The 21,404-nt window shown below is 36.3% G+C and overlaps 1 protein-coding gene across 3 annotated transcripts in view; it reads left to right on the forward strand.

The window, feature by feature from the left end:
- The window catches only part of eya3 (EYA transcriptional coactivator and phosphatase 3), a 33,968-nt gene extending 13,080 nt beyond the window's left edge, over positions 1-20,888 (forward strand). Inside the window, exons 4-19 of one of the 3 annotated variants that reach the window (XM_051136659.1) lie at positions 1,606-1,709; positions 2,895-2,978; positions 3,058-3,127; positions 4,209-4,318; positions 4,555-4,692; positions 4,893-4,972; positions 5,208-5,388; positions 9,315-9,484; positions 10,492-10,575; positions 10,695-10,784; positions 10,865-10,923; positions 11,112-11,272; positions 14,673-14,787; positions 14,957-15,078; positions 17,915-18,015; positions 18,522-18,708. In XM_051136659.1, coding sequence (XP_050992616.1) covers positions 1,606-1,709; positions 2,895-2,978; positions 3,058-3,127; positions 4,209-4,318; positions 4,555-4,692; positions 4,893-4,972; positions 5,208-5,388; positions 9,315-9,484; positions 10,492-10,575; positions 10,695-10,784; positions 10,865-10,923; positions 11,112-11,272; positions 14,673-14,787; positions 14,957-15,078; positions 17,915-18,015; positions 18,522-18,617 — 1,765 coding nt within the window. In that variant the 3' untranslated portion in view covers positions 18,618-18,708. Of the gene's footprint in view, positions 1-1,605; positions 1,710-2,894; positions 2,979-3,057; positions 3,128-4,208; positions 4,319-4,554; positions 4,693-4,892; positions 4,973-5,207; positions 5,389-9,314; positions 9,485-10,491; positions 10,576-10,694; positions 10,785-10,864; positions 10,924-11,111; positions 11,273-14,672; positions 14,788-14,956; positions 15,079-17,914; positions 18,016-18,521 lie in introns of all 3 variants that reach the window. The other 2 variants (XM_051136660.1, XM_051136661.1) reach the window with 2 other exon arrangements.
- The last annotated feature ends 516 nt before the right edge of the window (positions 20,889-21,404 follow it).

Genomic DNA, 21,404 nt, shown 5'->3' on the forward strand with positions numbered 1-21,404 from the left:
TGATTTAATTTAAAGAAACTGTCACAGAAATATGACTTACTGTAGTGATGGTATACCTACTAATAATAAAAATATTATTAAGACATTAATGTTTAAGGCATTATGTTTTACACAACACAGTATTTCTGATCAAATAAATAAATAAAATATTATGCAATTTTTTAAAAATTAATTAGAGATGCTTTTGATCATTAAATTGAATGAAATAATTAAAATGGAATTCAGAAAATTAAAAAAAACAGAGAATTTGGTAAAAAAAAAAAAAAAAAAACTGAATTTGAGAGAGAATTTATTTCATAGGGCCTTAAAATTGTAATTTGTAATAAATACAATATTTAATTATTTTAATTAATTGCTGTTAAAATGTAAGTTTCATAATTTCAATTAATTAGACATGCTTTTTGATTATTAAAATGTTACTTAATTATTAAAACAAAATCTAGAAATATTACAGTGGAAAAAAAACTAATCCAGAAAAATTAAAACGGAACAAAATGGAATTTGGGGAAAAGTAAAACGGATTTCATAGGGCCCTATAAACTCGATATGTTGCTTTGTGTAAGTCACTTGACATACTAGCCTTGTCTCAGCACTACGAGTAAGGAATAAATCAAAGAAATATAATCTTGAACAGAGAATGAGTGTCAGCTTGCAGTACAGGTGGACAAAACGACATCAGAAAGACATCACGTCAGAAAGACTGAGAAACAGAGCAACAAAACTTCAAAAGGTGGACAGCATGACGAACAATCAAGAGCGATGAGAAAAAAATAAACTTGTGCTCCCATCTTGTCATTTCTGGGTCCTTATACAAGGCAGAGGATGTCTGATTGGTTCTGAAAGGGGATTTGTAATCACATTGACAATGACGATTGACAGGGATGATTTCCAATCCCAGGATGTCCAATCCCAGTAACAATCCAGAAGGGAGATGGAAAAAGAGAAACATCCCAAAACACTACGGAACAGAACATCCACACCTTAAAAACAAACATATATGTTTGACAAAGCCAGAATTCACAAACCAGTCTTTAGACTTCAGACAGAGCAACTGCCACAATATTTTCCATACCTCTTTTATACTTTATCTAAAGGTTGTAGTTCTGAATGATGAGTGACCATCTCATCAACCTCTTGTTCTGGTTACACATGCATAAAACAAAAGTTATTCGGTTACAATCTGTGTAAACAACTACAGGAAATCTCGAAATGTTGAAGTGCTAACAGCAAAGCCAAAGCCGCCTCCTCTTCAGTTACATTGGCTTTTAAAGAACTTGTTAGAGAAGTAGTAAACAGGATGATTGATTCTGTCCCTAATAGCCTGACATTTTGCCATTACCCATCATACTTGTCCTACATGTTTACCTAAATAGGTCACGGTTGCTTTGCTGATATCACATTTGGCAAGGTTTAATGTCAAAAATGCTTTCTCTACATGCCTAAATACAGTTGCTAACAACAGTACATGTTTGGGCTAACTCTGTGAATAAACAATCAGATCATCAAGATAGACATTACAGTTGGGAACATCAGCAAACACTAAATTCATTGATGATTGTTGTGTTATTGAACTGAAAAACAGTTCTAAAAGTTGTTATTTTGCAGAAGTGTGGCTGCTAATGACAGCAGTGACTCCCCTAACCGTAACGAATCAACAGCTACAGAAGTCAATTCATATCCACCGTCATCTGTCGCTCACTTGCACACAAGTAAGTTGCCTGCTTTGATTTTTATCATATGAAATGCATAAAGTTTGAGCAATACAAATGCATGTGTATGGGCAGGGTGATTATATCAGATAGCAACTGTGTAAACACTGAAATGGTTTTAACACCTTAAACAGTGTAGAAACCATACTATATTTTAATAACTTAATTTTTACTGCTTTACTGACACATTTATGTTCATTTTAAATATACTTTGCAGTTACAGCTCTGTTAAATTGACTGTTCCTCTGAAACATTTTTTTTTTTTTCATAATTTCATTACATAATTTCAGATAATTTCAGATTTTTTTATTGTTTATAGAAGTCTCTTCTGCTCACCAAGCCTGCATTTATTTGATCGCAAGTACAGCAAAAACTGGAAAGTTTAGAAATATTTTAGTATTTAAAATAACTGTTTTCTATTTGAATATATTTAAAAATAGAATTTATTCCTGTGATTTCAAAGCTGAATTTTTAGAATCATTACTCCAGTCACATGATCCTTCAGACATCATTCTAATATTCTGATTTGCTGCTCAAGAACATGTAGTAGTAGTAGTAGTAGTAGTAGTAGTATGTTGAAAACAGCTAAGGAGAATTTTGTTCAGGTTTCTTTGAATGGAAAGTTCAGAAGAACACCATTTATCTGAAATAGAAAAAAAAAAATAATACACTGACTCCAAGCTTTTGAATGGTGTATAATGTTACAAAAGCTTTTTATTTCAGGTAAATGCTGATCTTTGGATCTTTCTATTCATCAAAAAATCCTTAAAAAAAAAAGTACTAAACTGTTTTAAATATTGATGATGATAATAATAATTAAAAAAAAATATTTCTTGAACGGCAAATCAACATTAGAATAATTTCTGAAGTATCACGTGACATTGAAGACTGGAGTAGTGATGCTAAAAATGTAGCTTTGATCACAGGAATAAATTACATTTTAAATGTATTCAAATAGAAAGCATTTATTTTAATTAGAAAAAATATTTCATAGTATTACTGCTTTTGCTGTATTTGGGATCCAATAAATGCAGGCTTGGTGAGCAGAAGAGACTTCTTAAAAAAAAAAAAAAATCTTACTGTTCAAAAATTTTTGACTGGTAGTACAGATATGAAATATTGTCATAAGGCTATAGTGTCCCTACATTATGTATACTTAATGCAACACCTCAATGTCTCCGACAGTGTCTGGAGGTCCAGACCAGTCAAATCAAGAGACGTTATCAAGATCCCAGGGCTGTGTCACAGAAAATGCATATGATCACAATGGTAAGGCCCATTGCTGTCATGCTCAGACATTTATTTAAAGCATGATACGTTTGTAACAAAACATCCTAATTTTTAACAGCAGTGACATGTAAAGACCTCACCACAACCACAGCCACTGAATATACCTCACAGATCTACCAAGGAAGCAAGTAAGTACTAAAAGTTGTTTAAGAATGGGTTTGTATCTTTTAAAAAACAGTTGATTATGAGTTTATTACTCATAAAACCTGTACGGAATGCAGTCTGTATGGGATACGCATTCATGTCAACTCTAAGATCATACTGCATATTAAAGGGATAGCTCACCCAAAGATGAAAATGTGATGTTTATCTGCTTACCCTCAGGGCATCCAAGATGTAGGTGACGTTGTTTCTTCAGTAGAACACAAACAAAGTTTTTAACTCAAACCGTTGCAGTCTGTCAGTCATATAATGGCAGTCAATGGGAACCATGGCTTTGAGAGTCAAAAAAAACATGCACAGACAAAACCAAATTAAACCCTGCGGCTTGTGACGATACATTGAGGTGTTAAAACACAAAACAGTCGGTCTGTGCAAAAAAACTGAACAGTATTTATATAAATTTTTTTTTTTTTTTTTTTTTTTTTTTTTACCTCTGATCCACTGCAATGTCCAACCGTTCTGAATACGTTCACTATAGCCCATGTGTGACACTCATTGTTTATACAGTGAGATTGTGGGTACGACGGCTACTCAAAATGGTAACTACTTGTGCTTATCCTGATTGTTTGAGGCTGATCGCATATAGCCAGAGCACGTAGACGCGTCATGTGCCGGCTGTTGTGAACACGCTCAGGACAGTTGGACATTGCGGTGGATCAGAGGTAAAAAAAATATATATATAAATACAGTCTTGCACAGACCGATTGTTTTGTGTCTTAACACCTCAGTGTATCGCTATGAGCCGCAGGGTTTAATTTGTTTTTGTCCGTGTATGTTTTTTTGACTGCCATTATATGACTGACAGACTGCAACGGTTTGAGTTAAAAATTTTTGTTTGTGTTCTGCTGAAGAAACAAAGTCACCTATATCTTGGATGCCCTAGGGGTAAGCATATAAACATTAAATTTTCATTTTTAGGTGAACTATCCTTTTAAATGGACTGCAAGTGAATGTGGCATCTACCCAGACTAAAGTCTATAGCAGCCTTCCTAAGTTCAGTTGTGTTATTGAATGTTCAGCTGGTAACTTTCCTCCGTTATTCTTCAGCACCGCTGTCACTGCATATGCCAGTCAAGTGGCTTTCCCCTCCCTGGGCCAGTCGACCGTATACAGCGGCTTTCCTCAGTCCGGCCAGACGTACGGACTGCCACCATTTGGTCTGTGCTTCACCCAGTTGCCGTCTGTGCTTTAGTTCATCTGAACACTTCACCCAAACTCATTCCACTTAACCCTCACCCTGCATTCACACTGTACGCTGGCAGTCAGATCAGTTCATGTCTCAGTGTTACATCCTGTTCTTAACCTCCCTCTAATCACCTCTTTCATCTCTGCATCCCTTCTCTCCTCCACGCCTTTGCCCTCTCCCGCTCCATCTATCCATGCACGGCCTCAGGCGCCATGTGGCCGGGCTTAAAGACAGAGTCGAGGCTGCCCGAGGCGCCCTCTGTTGGTCAGACGGGGTTTCTCAGCTTCAGCTCAGCCTATACCTCAACCCAACCCAACCAGATCCACTACTCCTACCCCAGCCAAGGCAAGCCTGCTACCGCTCTCTCTCTCTCTGTCTCTACACGCTCTCTGCACCTCACAGCCTTAGCAATACGGGACCGCTGAGGAGAAAGACCTGCCCATCAGCCAAAACCACTTCCATTAACAGCATTTCATTCAGTAATACTTATGATCGTACTGTTTGCTGTTTGACATCTTGTATAATTGTTCTTCATCCCCAATCAGGTTCCTGTTTCACTACATCCAGTGTGTACACTAACATCCCTCCAGCAACTGCTGTGACCACAACTGCTGGCACACATCAGGTGAGTCCACCTGCAGTCAGAAGAGGAACGAAAGACAACACTACTATTATGAAGATGCTGTTCACTCCTTTCGAATTAGATTATCTGCAGACTTTACAAAAATACAAACAAAACCGTTATGTTCTTGATGGCATATGTTGCAGAATTGTTCAGAAAAGTAGGTTTTATGGATTGCTTTGTTGAACAAACAATGAACATGGTTTAAACTTCTTAATCTTAATTTGTTTTATTCCAGGAGTTTTCAAGTTACAACTCTCTTGGTCAGAGTCAGTTCTCGCAGTACTACGTTCCCCCTCCCAGTTACCTGTCCGCTGGGCTGCCCAGCAGTGATAGAGATGGAGCAGGTGTAGTTGCACCTGGATATCCAGCCATTAAGACTGAAGGCAGTGCCTCAGCAAACCTGCCCAACACAACAGGTGTGTTATTATTATCCCTTTATAAGTGGCACAAGATCTTGTGACAATATCCTTCAAAACATTTTGCATTGTTTACATTAAAGCCGCACGATTAATCCTTAAAATATGGAGATATCGATTCAGACACTCACGCGATCTTATTCCTGAATGACAACCATTTAGCTATGCCTATTAGGACTGTTTCACATCGCGATTGTCAGTGGAGCGTGAGAAGCACGTTTTGTCACTGCCCATGTTAATGAATCAGAGGGTCGGGGTAAATGTGAACGCAAAAAGAGCAACGCAAACAGTCTTTTCAACCACAATATAATCATTATTTCTGTTGCAGACATTTAAATAATAGAAATACTGGGATAAAAGTTTATAGTTTGGGTATAAACGTTTATTGTCTACAGTAGCGATCAAAACGAAAGTATCTTAACACTTGTATGTATAGTAATGCTTATCCTCTTCCGCCAAGAGGTGGCGACAAAAAAAGTAAAAAAGTAAAAAATACTGAGACACAGACTCCTTCATTGAATGTTTTTTTTTTTTTTTTAAGTAATTATATGTTTTAAAAAGATTTAAGCAATGAACAGTTTGTCAGAACCACTTGTAAATCATGTTATTTTGTTTAGTTTTCTAATCTTTTTTTCTCCAGAATGGTAAGAGAATCATGGTCTCCAATTTATAAAAAGCAACTGGGATTCTCAATTTATCCAGAATTGTGAAGCTCTTCTTTAAAAGTTGTTTATTACTGCATATAATTCATTAAAATGGAAGTTTAATTTCATAAAGTTCAAAATGCACCTACATTTTTTTTGCATTTTATCTGTTTTAGTTGAATAAAAGACTATTTTCCCTATATATTTCATCATTGAGGATTTCTTAAGAAAAAAATCTGGTCTCGTCTCGTTCTCGTGAGATAAGAGACCTTCTGTGAATGGCAAAAAATTGTCTTTGCAACTAAAATTAGAATAAAATTAATCCACACATTACCATTCAAAAGTTTAGGTCTTTTTTTTTTTCCTATTTCGTCAAAGACAAATTAAAGTAACAAAAATCACTGTAAAGGCATTCATAATGTTACAGTTTCTAATTCAAATAAATGCAGTTTTTTAGTTTTTTCTCTCTCTCTCCTTCGGCTTGCTCCCTTTTATCAGGGGTCGCCACAGCGGAGTGATCCACGTAGCCGATTTGGCACGTTTTACGCCGGATTGACAAAAAATGTTTAAACCAAAATATTAACTGTTTTTAACATTTCCAATTATAAGAAATGTTTCTTGAGCAGTAAATCACCATATTAGAATAATTTCTGAAGACTGAAATTAATGGCTGCTAAAATTCAGCTTTGCATCACAGGAATAAATGATAAAATTAAAATATATTGCAATAAAAAAACAGTTATTTTAAATTGTAATATTGCTTTTGTTTGTTTGTTTGTTTGTTTTTTTGCTTTACTGTATTTTTAATCAAATAAATGTAGGCTTGGTGAACATAAGAGGCTGCTTTCTAAAATATTTTACAATAATACCAACCCCAAACTTCAAAACATTAATAGCATATATATAATGTATGTACATAGTATACTGCTGTTATATATTGTACCTAAAACAGTATAAAATTACTATATTAAAAATATTAGATTTAAATATTAAAATAAAGACATAAAGATTTATTTATGACTTAAGTAAAGAATAATTTACAACAGGTAGTTGAACTGCTAGAGAATAATGCACACCCAGGGTGGTTACCTGTTACACCTTAGGTGTGCTTTATTTTCTAATAATTCAGTGGACCAGAGTCAATTGTTCTGCTATTACAGTTACCACACCTTAAATATTGTTCAGATGTTGTATTTAAAGACATTCGTCAGGTTTTTGTCATTGAAAAGCTTTTGTAAATAGAATTAATCTCTTCCAACACCTCCATTGCTAATTCTAAAACAATGTATTTAATAATGATGTTATTACACGGTGTCCGCAGGGTATTAAAAAGTATAAACTAAATACATTCTGAGAAAAAGAAGGCCCTTAAAAAGCATTAAAAAGTCTTTAACAAGGTATTCAGTTTTATATAATATCTTCATTATGTAGGCTGTATTTGTCCAAAGAGGTTGCATGCTAAAGTTTGCCTGAATTTAAAGGAGAAGTCCACTTCCAAAACAAAGATTCACATATAATGTACTCACCCCCTTGTCATTGGAGATGTTCATGTCTTTCTTGAGGACAACATTTCAGCATTTTTCTCCATATAATGGACTGATATGGTCCCCCCGGTTTTGAACTTCCAAAATGCAGTTTAAATGCGGCTTCAAATGATCTCAAATGATCCCAAATGCGGCTGTAAATGGTCCCAGCTGAGAAAGAAGGGTCTTATGTAGTGAAACAATCGGTTACTTTCATAAAAATAATACAATTTATGTACTTTTTAATTGCAAACGCTCATCTTGTCCTGCTCTGCCTGAACTCTGTTTTTGTTCCGGGTCATGAAAAATTCAGTTTGAGGTTAAAAAGTATTTAGATTGTATTATTTTTATGAAAATAACCGATCGTTTTGGAAGTTCAAACTCGGGGGGCCCATATCAGTCCATTATATGGAGAAAAATGCTGAAATGTTTTCCTCAAAAAACATCATTTCTTTACGACTGATTAAAGAAAGACATGAACATCTTGGATGACACTGGGTGAGTATATTATATGTGAATCTTTGTTTTGGAAGTGGACTTCTCCTTTAATCATTGCAATGGCGAGTTGGGATTGTGTGTAATTTACTGATGAAATCCCGCTAGATTACCGCACTGACTGACTGACTGCACTGCTACATGATAGCGCAGATTTTCTTGATGCCGCCCACTCCCGCAATGTGTGTGGCACATCAGGGAGCTGAAATCAGTATGCGGGATTTTAAAATCGTTTTGAATCAGTGCTCATTTCACTTTCAATTTCGTGATCACGCACACTTTGTGTAATGGGAGCACATCTTACGATACAAGATATTTGTCTATGAGCCCAGGATCTGTTGAGAAGCAAGTCTTGATCAGGTGCAGTACTAACACACTTGTGTTTAAAGGACTTGCTCTGGTGCCTTAAATCAAGCACCCCGTAATCGCAGGTAAACTGTCTGACCAGTCAGGTGTTTGTCATTAGAAGTGTTCCACAAAAGAGCTATGGTTTGCAGACAGTTATAAGAGCTGATGTTACAAATATGTCTTTTGAATGTGTGAACTCATTGTCCCATTAGCTCGGTGAGCTTTATTTTCCCTTTCCAATAAGCTTTGTTAATTTTGTTTATTGGTCTAATTCTTGTTTTTGGTTTCTCTTTGGGTTAGTCACTCAATTAATTTTCTTGTGCTTCATTCCCACCCTTCTGAATTATTTTGCGTTAATAAGCAGTTATCACAAACTAAGACTGTTTAGTTGTGCTACCTTACAATCAATATATAGTATATGTAAGTTAAAGTGATGCCGACGTAACCGGTTAAAACTTGAAGTGGCGATGAGTTCTTAAAATGTATGTGAAGGGTCTTAAAAAAGGTCTTATAAGGTATTAAATTTAACTCCACCATTCCTGTACATACCCTGTATTAGACAGAGAAAGAGAGGGAGAGAGCGAGATTAAGCGTGTGAATTACCTGAGTCTGCGTTTCTCATTTCTCCCTGGAAACTACTTCAGCTATGTGTTTTCCTAAAAAATAAGTGCACACCTTAGAATGTTCGTCAGCCAATTAGATTCAAGCATTCAGCAGTGCTGTGGTATAGTTCACATGTAATTCATATATTAATTTGAGTGTTAAAAGTATTTCAGTAGAAATAGTTTAGTAGTAATTTTAACAATAAATAGGAGCTATACTGTTTGCTCAGTACAGTCCTGGAGTAGATAATCATTGTGGATGCCGTCATTCTTCGGGCTCTCACTACTGTTCATGTTTTTGCTCATTCCATTAGATGCATCCCCAGGTGTGACGCTCCCAACAGGTGTGGCTCTGCCTGCTGGGATGGCCCTCCCCACAGGAGCACGGGACCAAGATGAGGCCAACCGCAAAAACCCTCCTGGCAAAGCTAAAGGCAAAGCCAAGAAATCTGATGGTTCCCAATCCACAGACAATGACCTTGAGGTAAGGAAGCGACTTGCATGGTTTTAAAGGAGAAGTCCGCTTCCAGAATAAAAATTGACAAATAATGTACTCGCCCCTTGTCATCTAAGATGTTCATGTCTTTTTTTCTTCAGCCATAAAGAAATTGTTTTTCGAGGGAAACATTACAGGATTTTTCTCTATATAATGGACTGATATGGTGCCCCAAGTTTGAACTTCCAAAATGCAGTTTAAATGCAGCTTCAAACTATCCCAAATGTGGCTGAAAATGATCCCAGCTGAGAAAGAAGGGTCTTATCTAGTGAAACGATTGGTTATTTTCATACAATTAATACAATTTATATACTTTTTAATGTCAAACGCTCGTCTTGTCTTGCTCTGTCTGAACTGTTTTTTTTTTTTCCGGTTCATGACAGTTAGGGTCAAAAAATTCCCATCTCATGTTCTCAACTTCAAAATCGCTGTTTTACCTTTTTTGTTAAGGGTGTTTGATCATCTTTGCATGTTCACTTTGCATATACTGTGTCGGTACTTCTGCAGTGATGTAGGATGATTTTGAAATGATATTTGAAGTTGAGGGAGAAAATACGATTGGAGTTTTTCGACATACCCTAACTGTCTTGAACGAGAATACAGTTCAGACAGAGCAAGACAAGATGAGTGTTTGAGATTAAAAATTGTTTAAAGTGTTTTTTTTTTTTTTTTTTTTTTAATGAAAATAACCAATCGTTTCGCTAAATAAGACCCTTCTTCCTCGGCTGGGAGTACATTATCTGTAAATTTTTATTCTGGATGTGAACTTCTCTTTAAACAACACTCTAAAGTCCAAAAAAATATGCAAATGCCGACGCAAATAAAAAAAACACATTAAATTGAGCTTGCTTAGTTAAACAGAGCCAGCTTTGCTGTTTATTTATTTGCTAAATGCACTAAATTGGAAAGTAGAGTGATGAACCATGATGAGCATAATGGATTGTGCAACAGCCAGTTGCAACGAACAAGATAAGGAACTCCTTTTCTTTTCTCAGCGTATCTTCTTGTGGGACCTGGATGAAACCATCATCATTTTCCACTCTCTTCTTACTGGCTCATTTGCACAGAAGTTTGGCAAGGTACAGCAAATTGCTTTTACAAACTGGCAGAAGTAATGCCTGTTTTTTTTTTTTTGTTTTTTTTTTTTTTTTTTTTCTTCACGTTCTTACTGTATCCTGGGATGCTTTTATTTATTCAGGACCCAGCGACAGTTCTCAATCTGGGTCTTCAGATGGAGGAGCTGATCTTTGAGCTCGCAGACACGCATCTCTTCTTCAATGATCTGGAGGTAAGCGGAGTATAACACAAGGGTCGGTTTGCTTTCTGCTATGTTCAAGTAAATAACATTAACCCCTCCTGTCAACCCAGGAATGTGATCAAGTCCATGTTGATGATGTTGCCTCAGACGACAACGGGCAGGATTTGAGGTAATGAAACCAAGTTAAAGTTTCTGATGAGGCTTCCAGCAAGTTTAAACCAGAAAATTGCTTTTCAATAACGGATCCATTTTCCACTTTACCTCAAAATACAGATATTGCCATTACAGTTATGACCAAGGCGATGTATAGAACCTTTTTGTCGATAATAACCTTTAATATTGATTATTCTGGTTTAGCAACTACAACTTCTCCAGTGATGGTTTCAGCGGGCCCAGTGCGGGCGGTGGTCCAGGGTCCACCACAGCGGTACAGGGAGGAGTAGAGTGGATGCGTAAGCTGGCCTTCAGATATCGCAGACTCAAAGAGATCTACAATGGATTCAAAGGGAATGTGGGAGGTGAGTGTGTCTGGTATCTCTGCTCCAAACCACACTGCATGTTCCCACAGGGTGGCGCTGTTACTGTACTTTTATTACTTTGTTGAGAAATAGTTCCCTGCCTTGCCTTCTAGCATAATTGTCCTCATATTTGTTTGATTTCTAATCAAGAATACTGGAATAAAGTTCATGACGGCCTCATGTGTGCTGTCTGATTGAACTGACAGGGATTATGTGGAAGAGCTGGTTTTATGTGGGAGCTTGTACACAAGCCAACACACACATATGACTCTTGTATCAAAATCACTGATGCACATACTTCAGTAGCAGTGTTACACCACAGTGTGGATGAAGTCACACCAAGGACGATAACTATAACATTAAAGATACCGTTTAAATAATACATTGTATGGGTCAAAATGATCAATTTTTCTTTTATGCCAAAAATCATTAGGATATTAAGTAAAGGTCATGTTCCATGAAGATATTTTGTGAACTTGATTTTTGATTAGTAATATGCATTGCTAAGAAGAGTGTTCCCACGGGTTCTTGAAATCCTTGAAAGTTTGTGGTTCTGAAAAAAAACATTTCAAGGCCCTGGAAAGTTTTTGAAAATAAACATACATGCATACAGGTCCTTGAAATTTATTTTGTGCAAAAAGGTTTCTAAAAAAAATTACATATTAATCCCTCCGGTCTGCTAATGTGTTATTTCGCCAACAGTTCATATCCTATGCATACTAGCTTGCTTGATTTACGTTAGTTACGCGCATTTACGTGTTAGGTTAAGTGTTTCCCGTGTGGGGTACTTTGTGTTGTACATTGCCATGATGTTCAAGCATGCATGAAACTACTACGATGGTACCTCAACGTTTCACAGGCACCCCGTGAAACATTGCAAAAATTGTCTGAAACCGCTGAAACATGATGTTGTAACATGGTGTAACCTTGCTCTCACATGAAATGTGTTCACACATTAAGTCTTAAAAGATCCTTGAATTTGAAGTTAACCAAGGTGTGGGAACCCTGTAAGAACTTCATTTGGACAACTTTAAAGGTGGTTTTCTTAGTATTTTTATTTTTTTATTTTTTATTTTTATTTATTTTTTATTTTTTTGCACCCTCAGATTCCAGATTTTCAAATAGTTGTATCTCGGCCAGATATAGTCTTATCCTAACTATACATCAATGTAAAGCTTATTTATTCAGATTTATATCCTTATATGATGTATATGTAATCTCTTTAAAAAAACCTGAACCTTGTAACTGGTTTTGTGGTCCAGGGTCACATTGTTGGAATCATTTTCCAATTTTTTTTCCAGCTAATGAATAAGAACACTGACAGCTAATCTGAAGCCATCACACCTTAAAAAACCTGAGCATATAAAGCGTCAGACGGCATACCTATATTGCATACTTATAATAAAATGTTACTATGCAGGGCTCCAGACCAATTTGTGACCATTTTTTCTGCTGGTGCAACTAAATCTTGTGAGTTGTCCCACTGGCAAAACCACTGTGTTGTTTAATTTGTAACCCTGCTATTTCTGTTGCATATGAGAAACATCAAATGGTAAACAAAACAAAAGCGTGCTACTCGTTTGAGCTGCACAGTGCAGACCATTTGTCAGCTCGGACCGCAACGCAAACACACTTATCCAAGCTCAAACCAGTTTTACTAGGGAATCAAAGTTGACTTTTCGACACTTACTGCACAGCGCTGTGAGATCCAGTGAGAAGCATTTGAATTCACCACAGAATGTATTAGGTTGCTGCGAGATCTAGTGAAAATCATTCAAATTCTACTCAGAATTCTCTAAACAGTGCTGACGTTTGTCAGAAAACCAGTAGTAGAGCTAACTGTAACCTTGGTGTTGTGTCGAACATAGTCGAATGTTATTCATTTCAGGGTTCATACAACCTTTTGAGAGAGAAATTCAAGCACTGTTTAGTAACTTCCAAGCAAACTATTTCCAGCACTTTAAAGCTCTAAAATGAACCAATTTGAATGTTATTTTAATGAGATGACCAAAATATACCTTTTGGTAAACAAACACTTATGTAAAATTTAAAAAATGCATCAAATCACCATTATAACCAGTAAATCACAGCAAAGGAGCACTTATTGGCTTATTAGTCATTCCTTTCTAGTTTTTGCTTTGTGTTTTGAAATAATAAAATCACTATTATAAAATCATCAAAAAAATCAGATTTTGCCAGAGTTTTACACTTTTTGTGTATGAATTAAAAAGTGACTTGAAAAACTAACTTTTTTTCAGTTTGCAACTAAATCACAGTTCCATATAATACCAAAGTCCCTTTAAGGCAGGTAATTTCACACGACCGCCATCTTTGAAACGCCTCTCGGGCATGCAAGTGCAGCTCCTATCTCTTTGAATAAAATGAAAACATTAAATTCTCCAAAACTGTTTACTAAGCTGACGATTAAATTTTATATTTAAAAACACCAATGAAGTCTGACAAGAAGTCTCATAAAGCTTGTTTTTAATGTTAATGTTTTTGATGTCAGACCAGTCAGTGCGTATGCACAGTCATGAGCGCAAGTGTGTGGATGCTGCTTGCTTCTATAGGAACCAGGGCTTCTAACGACAGCTGCAGTGACGCGATGACTTTACTGATCAACGATTGAGGCTTTCTCCCATTCATAAGTAATAGGAGTGTGCAGTCTTCCCATGTATAAAATTTTTGATAATACTATAGAAGAATAATGGTACATTTAATAAGAGCAGAATGTACAAGTTTTCTATATAAAAATAGAATTTTGCACATTACTGTCGTTAATAAAAGTACATTTTGTATGTTTCCCAACTCAAGCTTATTCTTTACTGTCAAATCTGTATAAGCATGAAATAAACAAGAAATGAACATGTAATGTTATTGGTAACTGCACTTACTTACAAAACAATAGTGCTACCAAAATTCGTCCTGGCACCGCCATCTATAGAACTTTGTTGTCCTGGTGCTACTGCTGTCAAATGTCAAAAGTCTGGAGCCCTGTTATGTGTTAAAATGGACAGTAAAGACATTTAGAATCATATAAAAGATTTGTATTTCAACTGAATGCTGTTCTTGAGAACTTTCTTGCCATCAACAAATCCTAAATACTGAATTTAGCGTATGATTGGCCTATTTAGTTTTTTTCACATTGTTGTTTGTGAACGTTGTTTGTAGTTTTACATGGATTAACAAGCTATACAGACTAGGTGCGGCAGTGTCTTCAAATTACTGCTTATCATTGACTGCTTTGTGGGCAGCATCCCAACATAAAGTGCCGTTGCGCTACAGGCATCCCGAGTTCGATACCCATTTTGAGGACCTTAAATCTAAATTGCTGCTTATCAGTAAGCCTAATACAGTATACAATGTATATTAATGCCAGCGTCTTCTGTCGATCTTGCAGGTCTGCTGAGCCCAATGAAGAGAGATCTACTGCTCAGGCTGCGCTCTGAGATCGAGACTGTCACGGATGCCTGGCTGAGCACTGCCCTCAAGTCTCTCTTGCTCATTCAGTCGAGGTGAGACCTGTGTCTGTTCTCACAAGTTTAGAGGAAATCATCAGACCCGCCTCTAGGCATCAAACATTGTATGTGATGTGCTAGAGCAACATGCTAAACTGGTTTCTCAGTGTAGATCCTTTGGCTTTAATGTAGTATACAAAGGGCTAATTGTTTTGTTTGCTCACAGGGGCAGATGTATGAATGTCCTGGTCACCACCACTCAGCTGGTTCCTGCTTTAGCTAAAGTGCTTCTCTATGGACTGGGTGACGTCTTTCCCATTGAGAACATCTACAGCGCCACTAAAATAGGTAATAGGTTTGGTTTACCTAAAATTAAAATTCAGACGTTTACTCGCACTCATGTCATTCCAAACGCAGATGCTCCAGAACACGAAAGGGGAAATTCTGAAGAATGTTCACATTGCTGTTTCCTATACAGTGACCAGGGGCTGTCAAGCTCCACAAATTTGAGACAAACTAAAAGAAATGTATACGTTTAGCTGTCAAAATCTCAAATAGGCATTTCCTCAAATTTACGTTCGATTAAAAAACCTGTGGAATTGTGAGAATTAGGCTGGAATAAAGTCCATAAGATATCAGATGGCTTCAGAGGATAATACAGGGGTGGCGAACATCGGTCCTGGAGAGCCACAGCCCTGCATAGCTTTGCTTCAACCCTAATCGAATGCACCTGAACAAGCTAATCAAGATCTGAAGGGTTACTAGAAAGCAACAGGCAGGTGAGTTTTAATTAGGGTTGGAGCTGATCTCTGAAGGGCTGCGGCTCTCCAGGACCACCACTCAGTTCATCACCTCTGGTATAATATAGCACTTGGATTTAAGTGTTAGGCCATTTTGGAGCTTTCATCCACTTTCATTTACCTAGTGATCCACATAAAATGTATGGTTTTGAATGAGAGGAGAGTTAAAGGGATAGTTTCTCACCCCCATGTCATTCCAAACCTGTAAGACCTTGCATTCATTTTCAGAACACAAATTAAGATAGTTTTGATGAAATCTGAGAGCTTTCTGAACCTACATAAACAGCAACACAACTGACATTCAAGACCCAGAAAGGTAGTAAGGATGTCTGAAGATTTCTGACTTGTAAATTTTTGCTCCGCCATACTTATTCAAGCCAGAATATACAGACGATGAACTAAGATCATAACGCTAGCTCCTGCGTCATCAGCATAACACACATGCATCATGATACTCTCATGAACGCGCTGTGAAGACTTACACGTAGGGCTAGGCATATCACCATAATTTGTTATATGTGACCCTGGACCACAAGCTTAACTTAACTTAATTTTTGATTAGTAATATGCATTGCTATGAACTTCATTTGGGCAACTTTAAAGGCGATTTTCTCAGTATTTAGATTTTTTTTTGCACCATCAGATTCCAGATTTTCAAATAGTTGTATCTTGCCAAATATTGTCCTTTACGAACAAACTAAACATCAATCGAAAGTTTATTTATTCAGCTTTCAGATGATGTATAAATCTCAATTTCGAGAAATTTACACTTATGACTGTTTTTGTGGTCCAGGGTCACATATCAGTCGATATCGATAATTATCATGATAAATGTCAATTTTTTATTTCTTTCAAGTTTGAAGGCAGAATTTTGCTACAGTGTGAACGTTGTAAAAAAACAGACAGTTAATTGTGGCTTTAAACTATTCTTTATGGTCAGAACATGACAAATGCTTCATGTTTTTTTTTTTTTTTTTTTAATTCTTTACACTTTTTCCAGTTATTTTTCCTTAATAAATAAATATCTTAATAGGAAAAAATATTCTTAGTTCTGCATATTTTAATAAATAATATTGTTTTAAATCAAGAAACAGGTTTGTGTTGCCTGATGATGATGATGATGATAATAATAATACTATTAATAATAATAAAAATTTGTCTCCTAGAAATACACATTTGATAGTAGCTTGAGTTAGGATGCAGATGTAAATTTGTTCATTATCAAAATCAGTCATATCTGTAAAAAAAAAATGTAGCAACCTCATTTTTAAATGGTGAAATTTAATTTGAGGGTTTTTTTTGTTTTGTTTTTTTGTTTTTTTAATTAACCATTGCTCTTCCATAGTAGCCTACATTTAAATCATGGTAATCACAGATAAAACCACAAATATAGCACCTCAGTACCATGGTAAAAAATGTAATATGGTTTCTTGGTATTTGTATGAAAAACTAGTAGTCTAAATACATTTAATATAAATGCAAGCTATATCACAAAAATTACCATAATTGTATTCCATTACTACTACTCCAATATATTCAATACATGTCTACATTAATAATGTAATAAAATTCAACACAAATGCTGACACAATACCATGGTGCAGTTAGTGCTACTACAGTAAATCTATGGTAAATGATGGTGATTTGTAAATTAAAAAGTCTCTTGACTGTATCATTGTACACAGTGTTTCTCCTGTTTGTCAATGTTGTTTTGTCTGGCTGTAAACAGAGTAATTTGTGTTCTTCACTGAATTGAACCACATTGAATTAGTGACCAGGACTTATCAGTGAGTGAACACAACTGCTTAAACGGTCCGAGTGGCGTGCTTTAAATGACTAGTGGTCTTTCGTTAACTCTTATTGTTAATTGAAGAAATTTATATTGCGTGATAATTATCATTAGAGATTTATCACCCAGCCCTACACGGAAGAGAAAAAATTGAATAAGTCGTTTTTTTTATAAGGGTTTTTTTCTTTCTTTAGACATTAAAAGTATTCTTGTAGCTTCATAACATTAAGGTTGAACCACTGATGTCACGTGGACTATTTTAACAATGTCCTCACTACCTTTCTGGGCTTTGAACGTGTCAGGTGCATTGCTGTCTATGCAGTGTCAGAAAGCTCTCGGATTTCATCAAAAGTATCCTAATTTGTGCTCCAAAGATGAATGAAAGTCTTACAGGTTTGGAATGACATAAGGTATGAGTAATTAATGATCAATTTTTTTTATTTTTGAGTGGACTATCCCTTTAATAAATGGTGACAGTGTGTTCATTTTTGGGTGAACTCTTGTTTTAAAAGCATTAGTATCAACCTGAAACTAAGCACCAGGATAAATGTACAAGTTATGTGTAACACATTATCTGTGACTTTAATATAAACAGGAAAGGAGAGCTGCTTTGAACGCATCATCTCTCGCTTTGGGAAGAAAGTGACCTATGTTGTTATAGGGGACGGTCGTGATGAAGAGTTTGCAGCAAAGCAGGTACATTCTCAATACCAGCATTTAGACATTTTATACCCCTATCAATGTGATCATATCACAGTATAATACCTCCTATTATGCCAAAGCAAAATATTCCTGATGATACAGCTATTCAGAGATTCCCAAACTATTTTTTTTCTTGCAGACCTCTTCGATCAAAATTACTTGCCTAAGATAAACTAACATTAAGAAAACATCAGTAAAATGCTGTAATGCTTATAAAAGCTATATATTACCATTTAAAATGATTTTTTTTTCCTATTTAAATCTATTTTAAAATATAATTATTCCTGTGATCAAAGCTGAATTTTTAGCATCTTTACTCCAGTCTTCAGTGTCACATGATCCTTCAGAAATCATTCTAATATGCTGATTTGCTTATTATTTTTGTGGAAACTTTGTTACAGTTTGATGAATAGAAAGTTTAAAGCAAATGATACATTTCATGCTTCCTTGCTGAATAAAAGTATTAATTTGTTTCTTTCTTACTGACCGCAAACTTGAAGTTGAACAGGCCTGACATAAAGGTTCACAAATGTTGCTTTATTGTACTGATTTACATTTTAATTGAAAGTTCTTTGTACTGTTTTGTGCTTGATTGATCTAATCCACGTGCATCGTCACTCTTTAGCACAACATGCCGTTTTGGCGAATCTCTTCTCACGGAGACCTGATTTCCCTTCACCAAGCTCTGGAACTGGACTTCTTATAGATGGAGCTGGAGCCAAGACATGGATCTCTCCGGCTGCACCCATCAGCAATCCCATCCACCCCTTACCTTATCCAGCGCAGCCGTGGAGCAGCCGACATAGACTCTGGGACGCTAGCGGTCATAGACGAGAACTCAAGACGATCTGTGACGCAATCTCACAAGCCCTCCATTCCCTCAATGGCAGCTATCCTCCTGCTAGGTTGAATCTTGCACTGGGACACCACACAACCATACATGAGGAAAAGAGGAAAAAAACTGTCTCCCATTCGCATCTTTCTCTTGGAATAAAAGGATGTACTTTACCATCTTCAACATAACTGGATTCACCAAAGGAACAACCCATGACCAAAGGTCTGCACTGGCACACAAACTTAGTTTAAGTCGTTTTTGCATTCTTTTTAAAAGGGCTGAAAAGTAAGTTGGAGTCATTTTGATTTGCACTCATTCCAAAGGTCAGGATATTGGTTCTTGTGAGATGGCATGTTACATGCTTTAGAAGCCTCCAAGAAATAATGCAGTTATTTCAGTTCTTAAAACTGTCTACAGATGGTACCAACAGGGTTTAGCATAGATCCCACTTCATTTTTACTGTATCAACATATGAAATTGATTTCCTAAGTGCTCCTCAGTCCCAGGGATCTGCATGCGTTTACCTTTCACTTTATTTTGTCTGCTTTAAATTAGGCAATGTGAATTATAGAGTGCCTAATGAAAACCATTTCTTTTTGTACATTTTGTCCCTCTTTTCTAAAAGAATAAATCACCCAAAAATGAGAACTGCCAACATTAATGTTGCTTTTGTTCCAAATCTATATAAAAGACTGACTTTCGTAAAAGAGGAAAGGAGATGTTTAGAAGAATGTCCATGCTGCTCTTTCCATTTAATGAAATGAGATTTCAGAGCTGTTACTGGAAGATTTTCAGTGAGCGTTTACGTAAATTTGTCTGTTTTAGTGATTTCAGAAGACTTTAGGATCTCTACTAACTTTCTTTGTATGGATTCTCTTCCACAGAAGAAAGTTTTGTGAGTTTGAATCAACAAATGAGACTTTTTTTTTCATTTTTGGGTGAGCTATTTCTTTAAAATCCATATCAAAATGATGTTTCGAGGGGAACGTAGGCTCCTAGAATGATGCCGTCCCATTAGAAATAGATTTGTTTTATGTTTATAATGCAATTATGAGCCACACGAACTAACTGCGTTCTTATCCCCTGAGGAGAGTCACCTGGCTGAGTGGGATTTTGTAAAATTACCTCTTGCATATAGCCAAAATTCCCCATGGATTTAAAGCCACAGGGCTCCAGCCTGTGACCGTTTTCTTTCGTTTGTACAAGTTTGGGAGAAAAACTGTGTGATAGTGTGCAATACATTTCTGGTCAGTGATAAATGATTGTTTCAATTTTGGTTGAAGGTGGTTTTGCGAGCAGGTTTGGGTGGGATATTCCTAACCGCTGCGAGATTTTGACTGAACATTACTGAGCCTGAAGAAAAAGCATTTTTACGCAAGCAGCTTTGACAATTAAGAATGTGTACTCTTCATTTGTTTGCATAGATGTGTGTGTCTGTGTGTTTCTTTTCCTGTATATATTTATATTGTGCCTTTTAACTATAATCACCATTCAGTAAATGTATTATCTTAAAGGGAATACCTGAAATATGACAAACATATGTTTGAATTGTTTTTCTTCTGGTGAAGTGTTACCTTTGACTCATAGGCCTTTGCTGTTATCTTTTCGTTTGGTACTTTCGATGTGCGCTGACTTCATCTCTGCCGAAATCATTTTTCTCCACAGCTCAGCCAATCAGATGCTGTTGTTCTTTAACTTGAATCATAAGAACTGCTCTTCTGGTGCTCTTTCTATGTCCTACTTTGTTTCCTGCATTTTTCAGGAAAGAAAAATGATTTAGTCCCTGTATGCTGTCTGTTATCTACGCTAACTGAAGATACATGATTGTATCATCATGAGATCTTGGGATTTGTTACTAATGCATAGACAATCAAGGGATGTATTGGCGCTTTTAGATCAGTAGGAGAACCTCTGGCATATTCAGACTGAGACTGACTGAAGAAGCAAATATCTGTACCTACACTGTTTATGGTTTTGTGTAAGTGATGTTCATTAAATACTTTGAGGCTGGCCTACCTGCTTGGCTTCTTCATCTCTGACTCATACTTGTGTGAATCTCATCAAAACAAAACACCTTCCATGGCAACACATCATCACAAAACATTATCAGAAATATGTCAGTTAAACAGCTGAGCCCAAGCCTTTGTTACTGATTTGAAAACATGTTTAGAACTAGTCAAGAAAGAACGTTGAGTTGCGTAATTTAAAGCTTATTGCATTACTGTATTACAAGCTCACGGTATTATTAGAGAGATGGACTGAGCGAGTGATTACCTGCATCTGATACAGCATTCATTCTTCAGCTCAATCTTATATTCACAATAAAACATTAGTTTGAATGTCCGCTGAGGAAAGTGATATCTTTGTCGTACTATCCTTTCATCTGTTATGGGTGATTTCCAATGACGGCGCTGCTCAGCGCACTTGTTGGCTGCATCTTACAAGGTGTTGTGAGTAAAAAATAACATCCACAACACTGTTTCAGTCTCTTTCAGAATAAAGAATCTTATATCACCATCACAAACACACATACAGTTTCCCAATACTA

Source organism: Labeo rohita, chromosome 19 (genome assembly GCF_022985175.1).
Source record: "Labeo rohita strain BAU-BD-2019 chromosome 19, IGBB_LRoh.1.0, whole genome shotgun sequence".
NCBI lineage: Eukaryota > Metazoa > Chordata > Actinopteri > Cypriniformes > Cyprinidae > Labeo > Labeo rohita.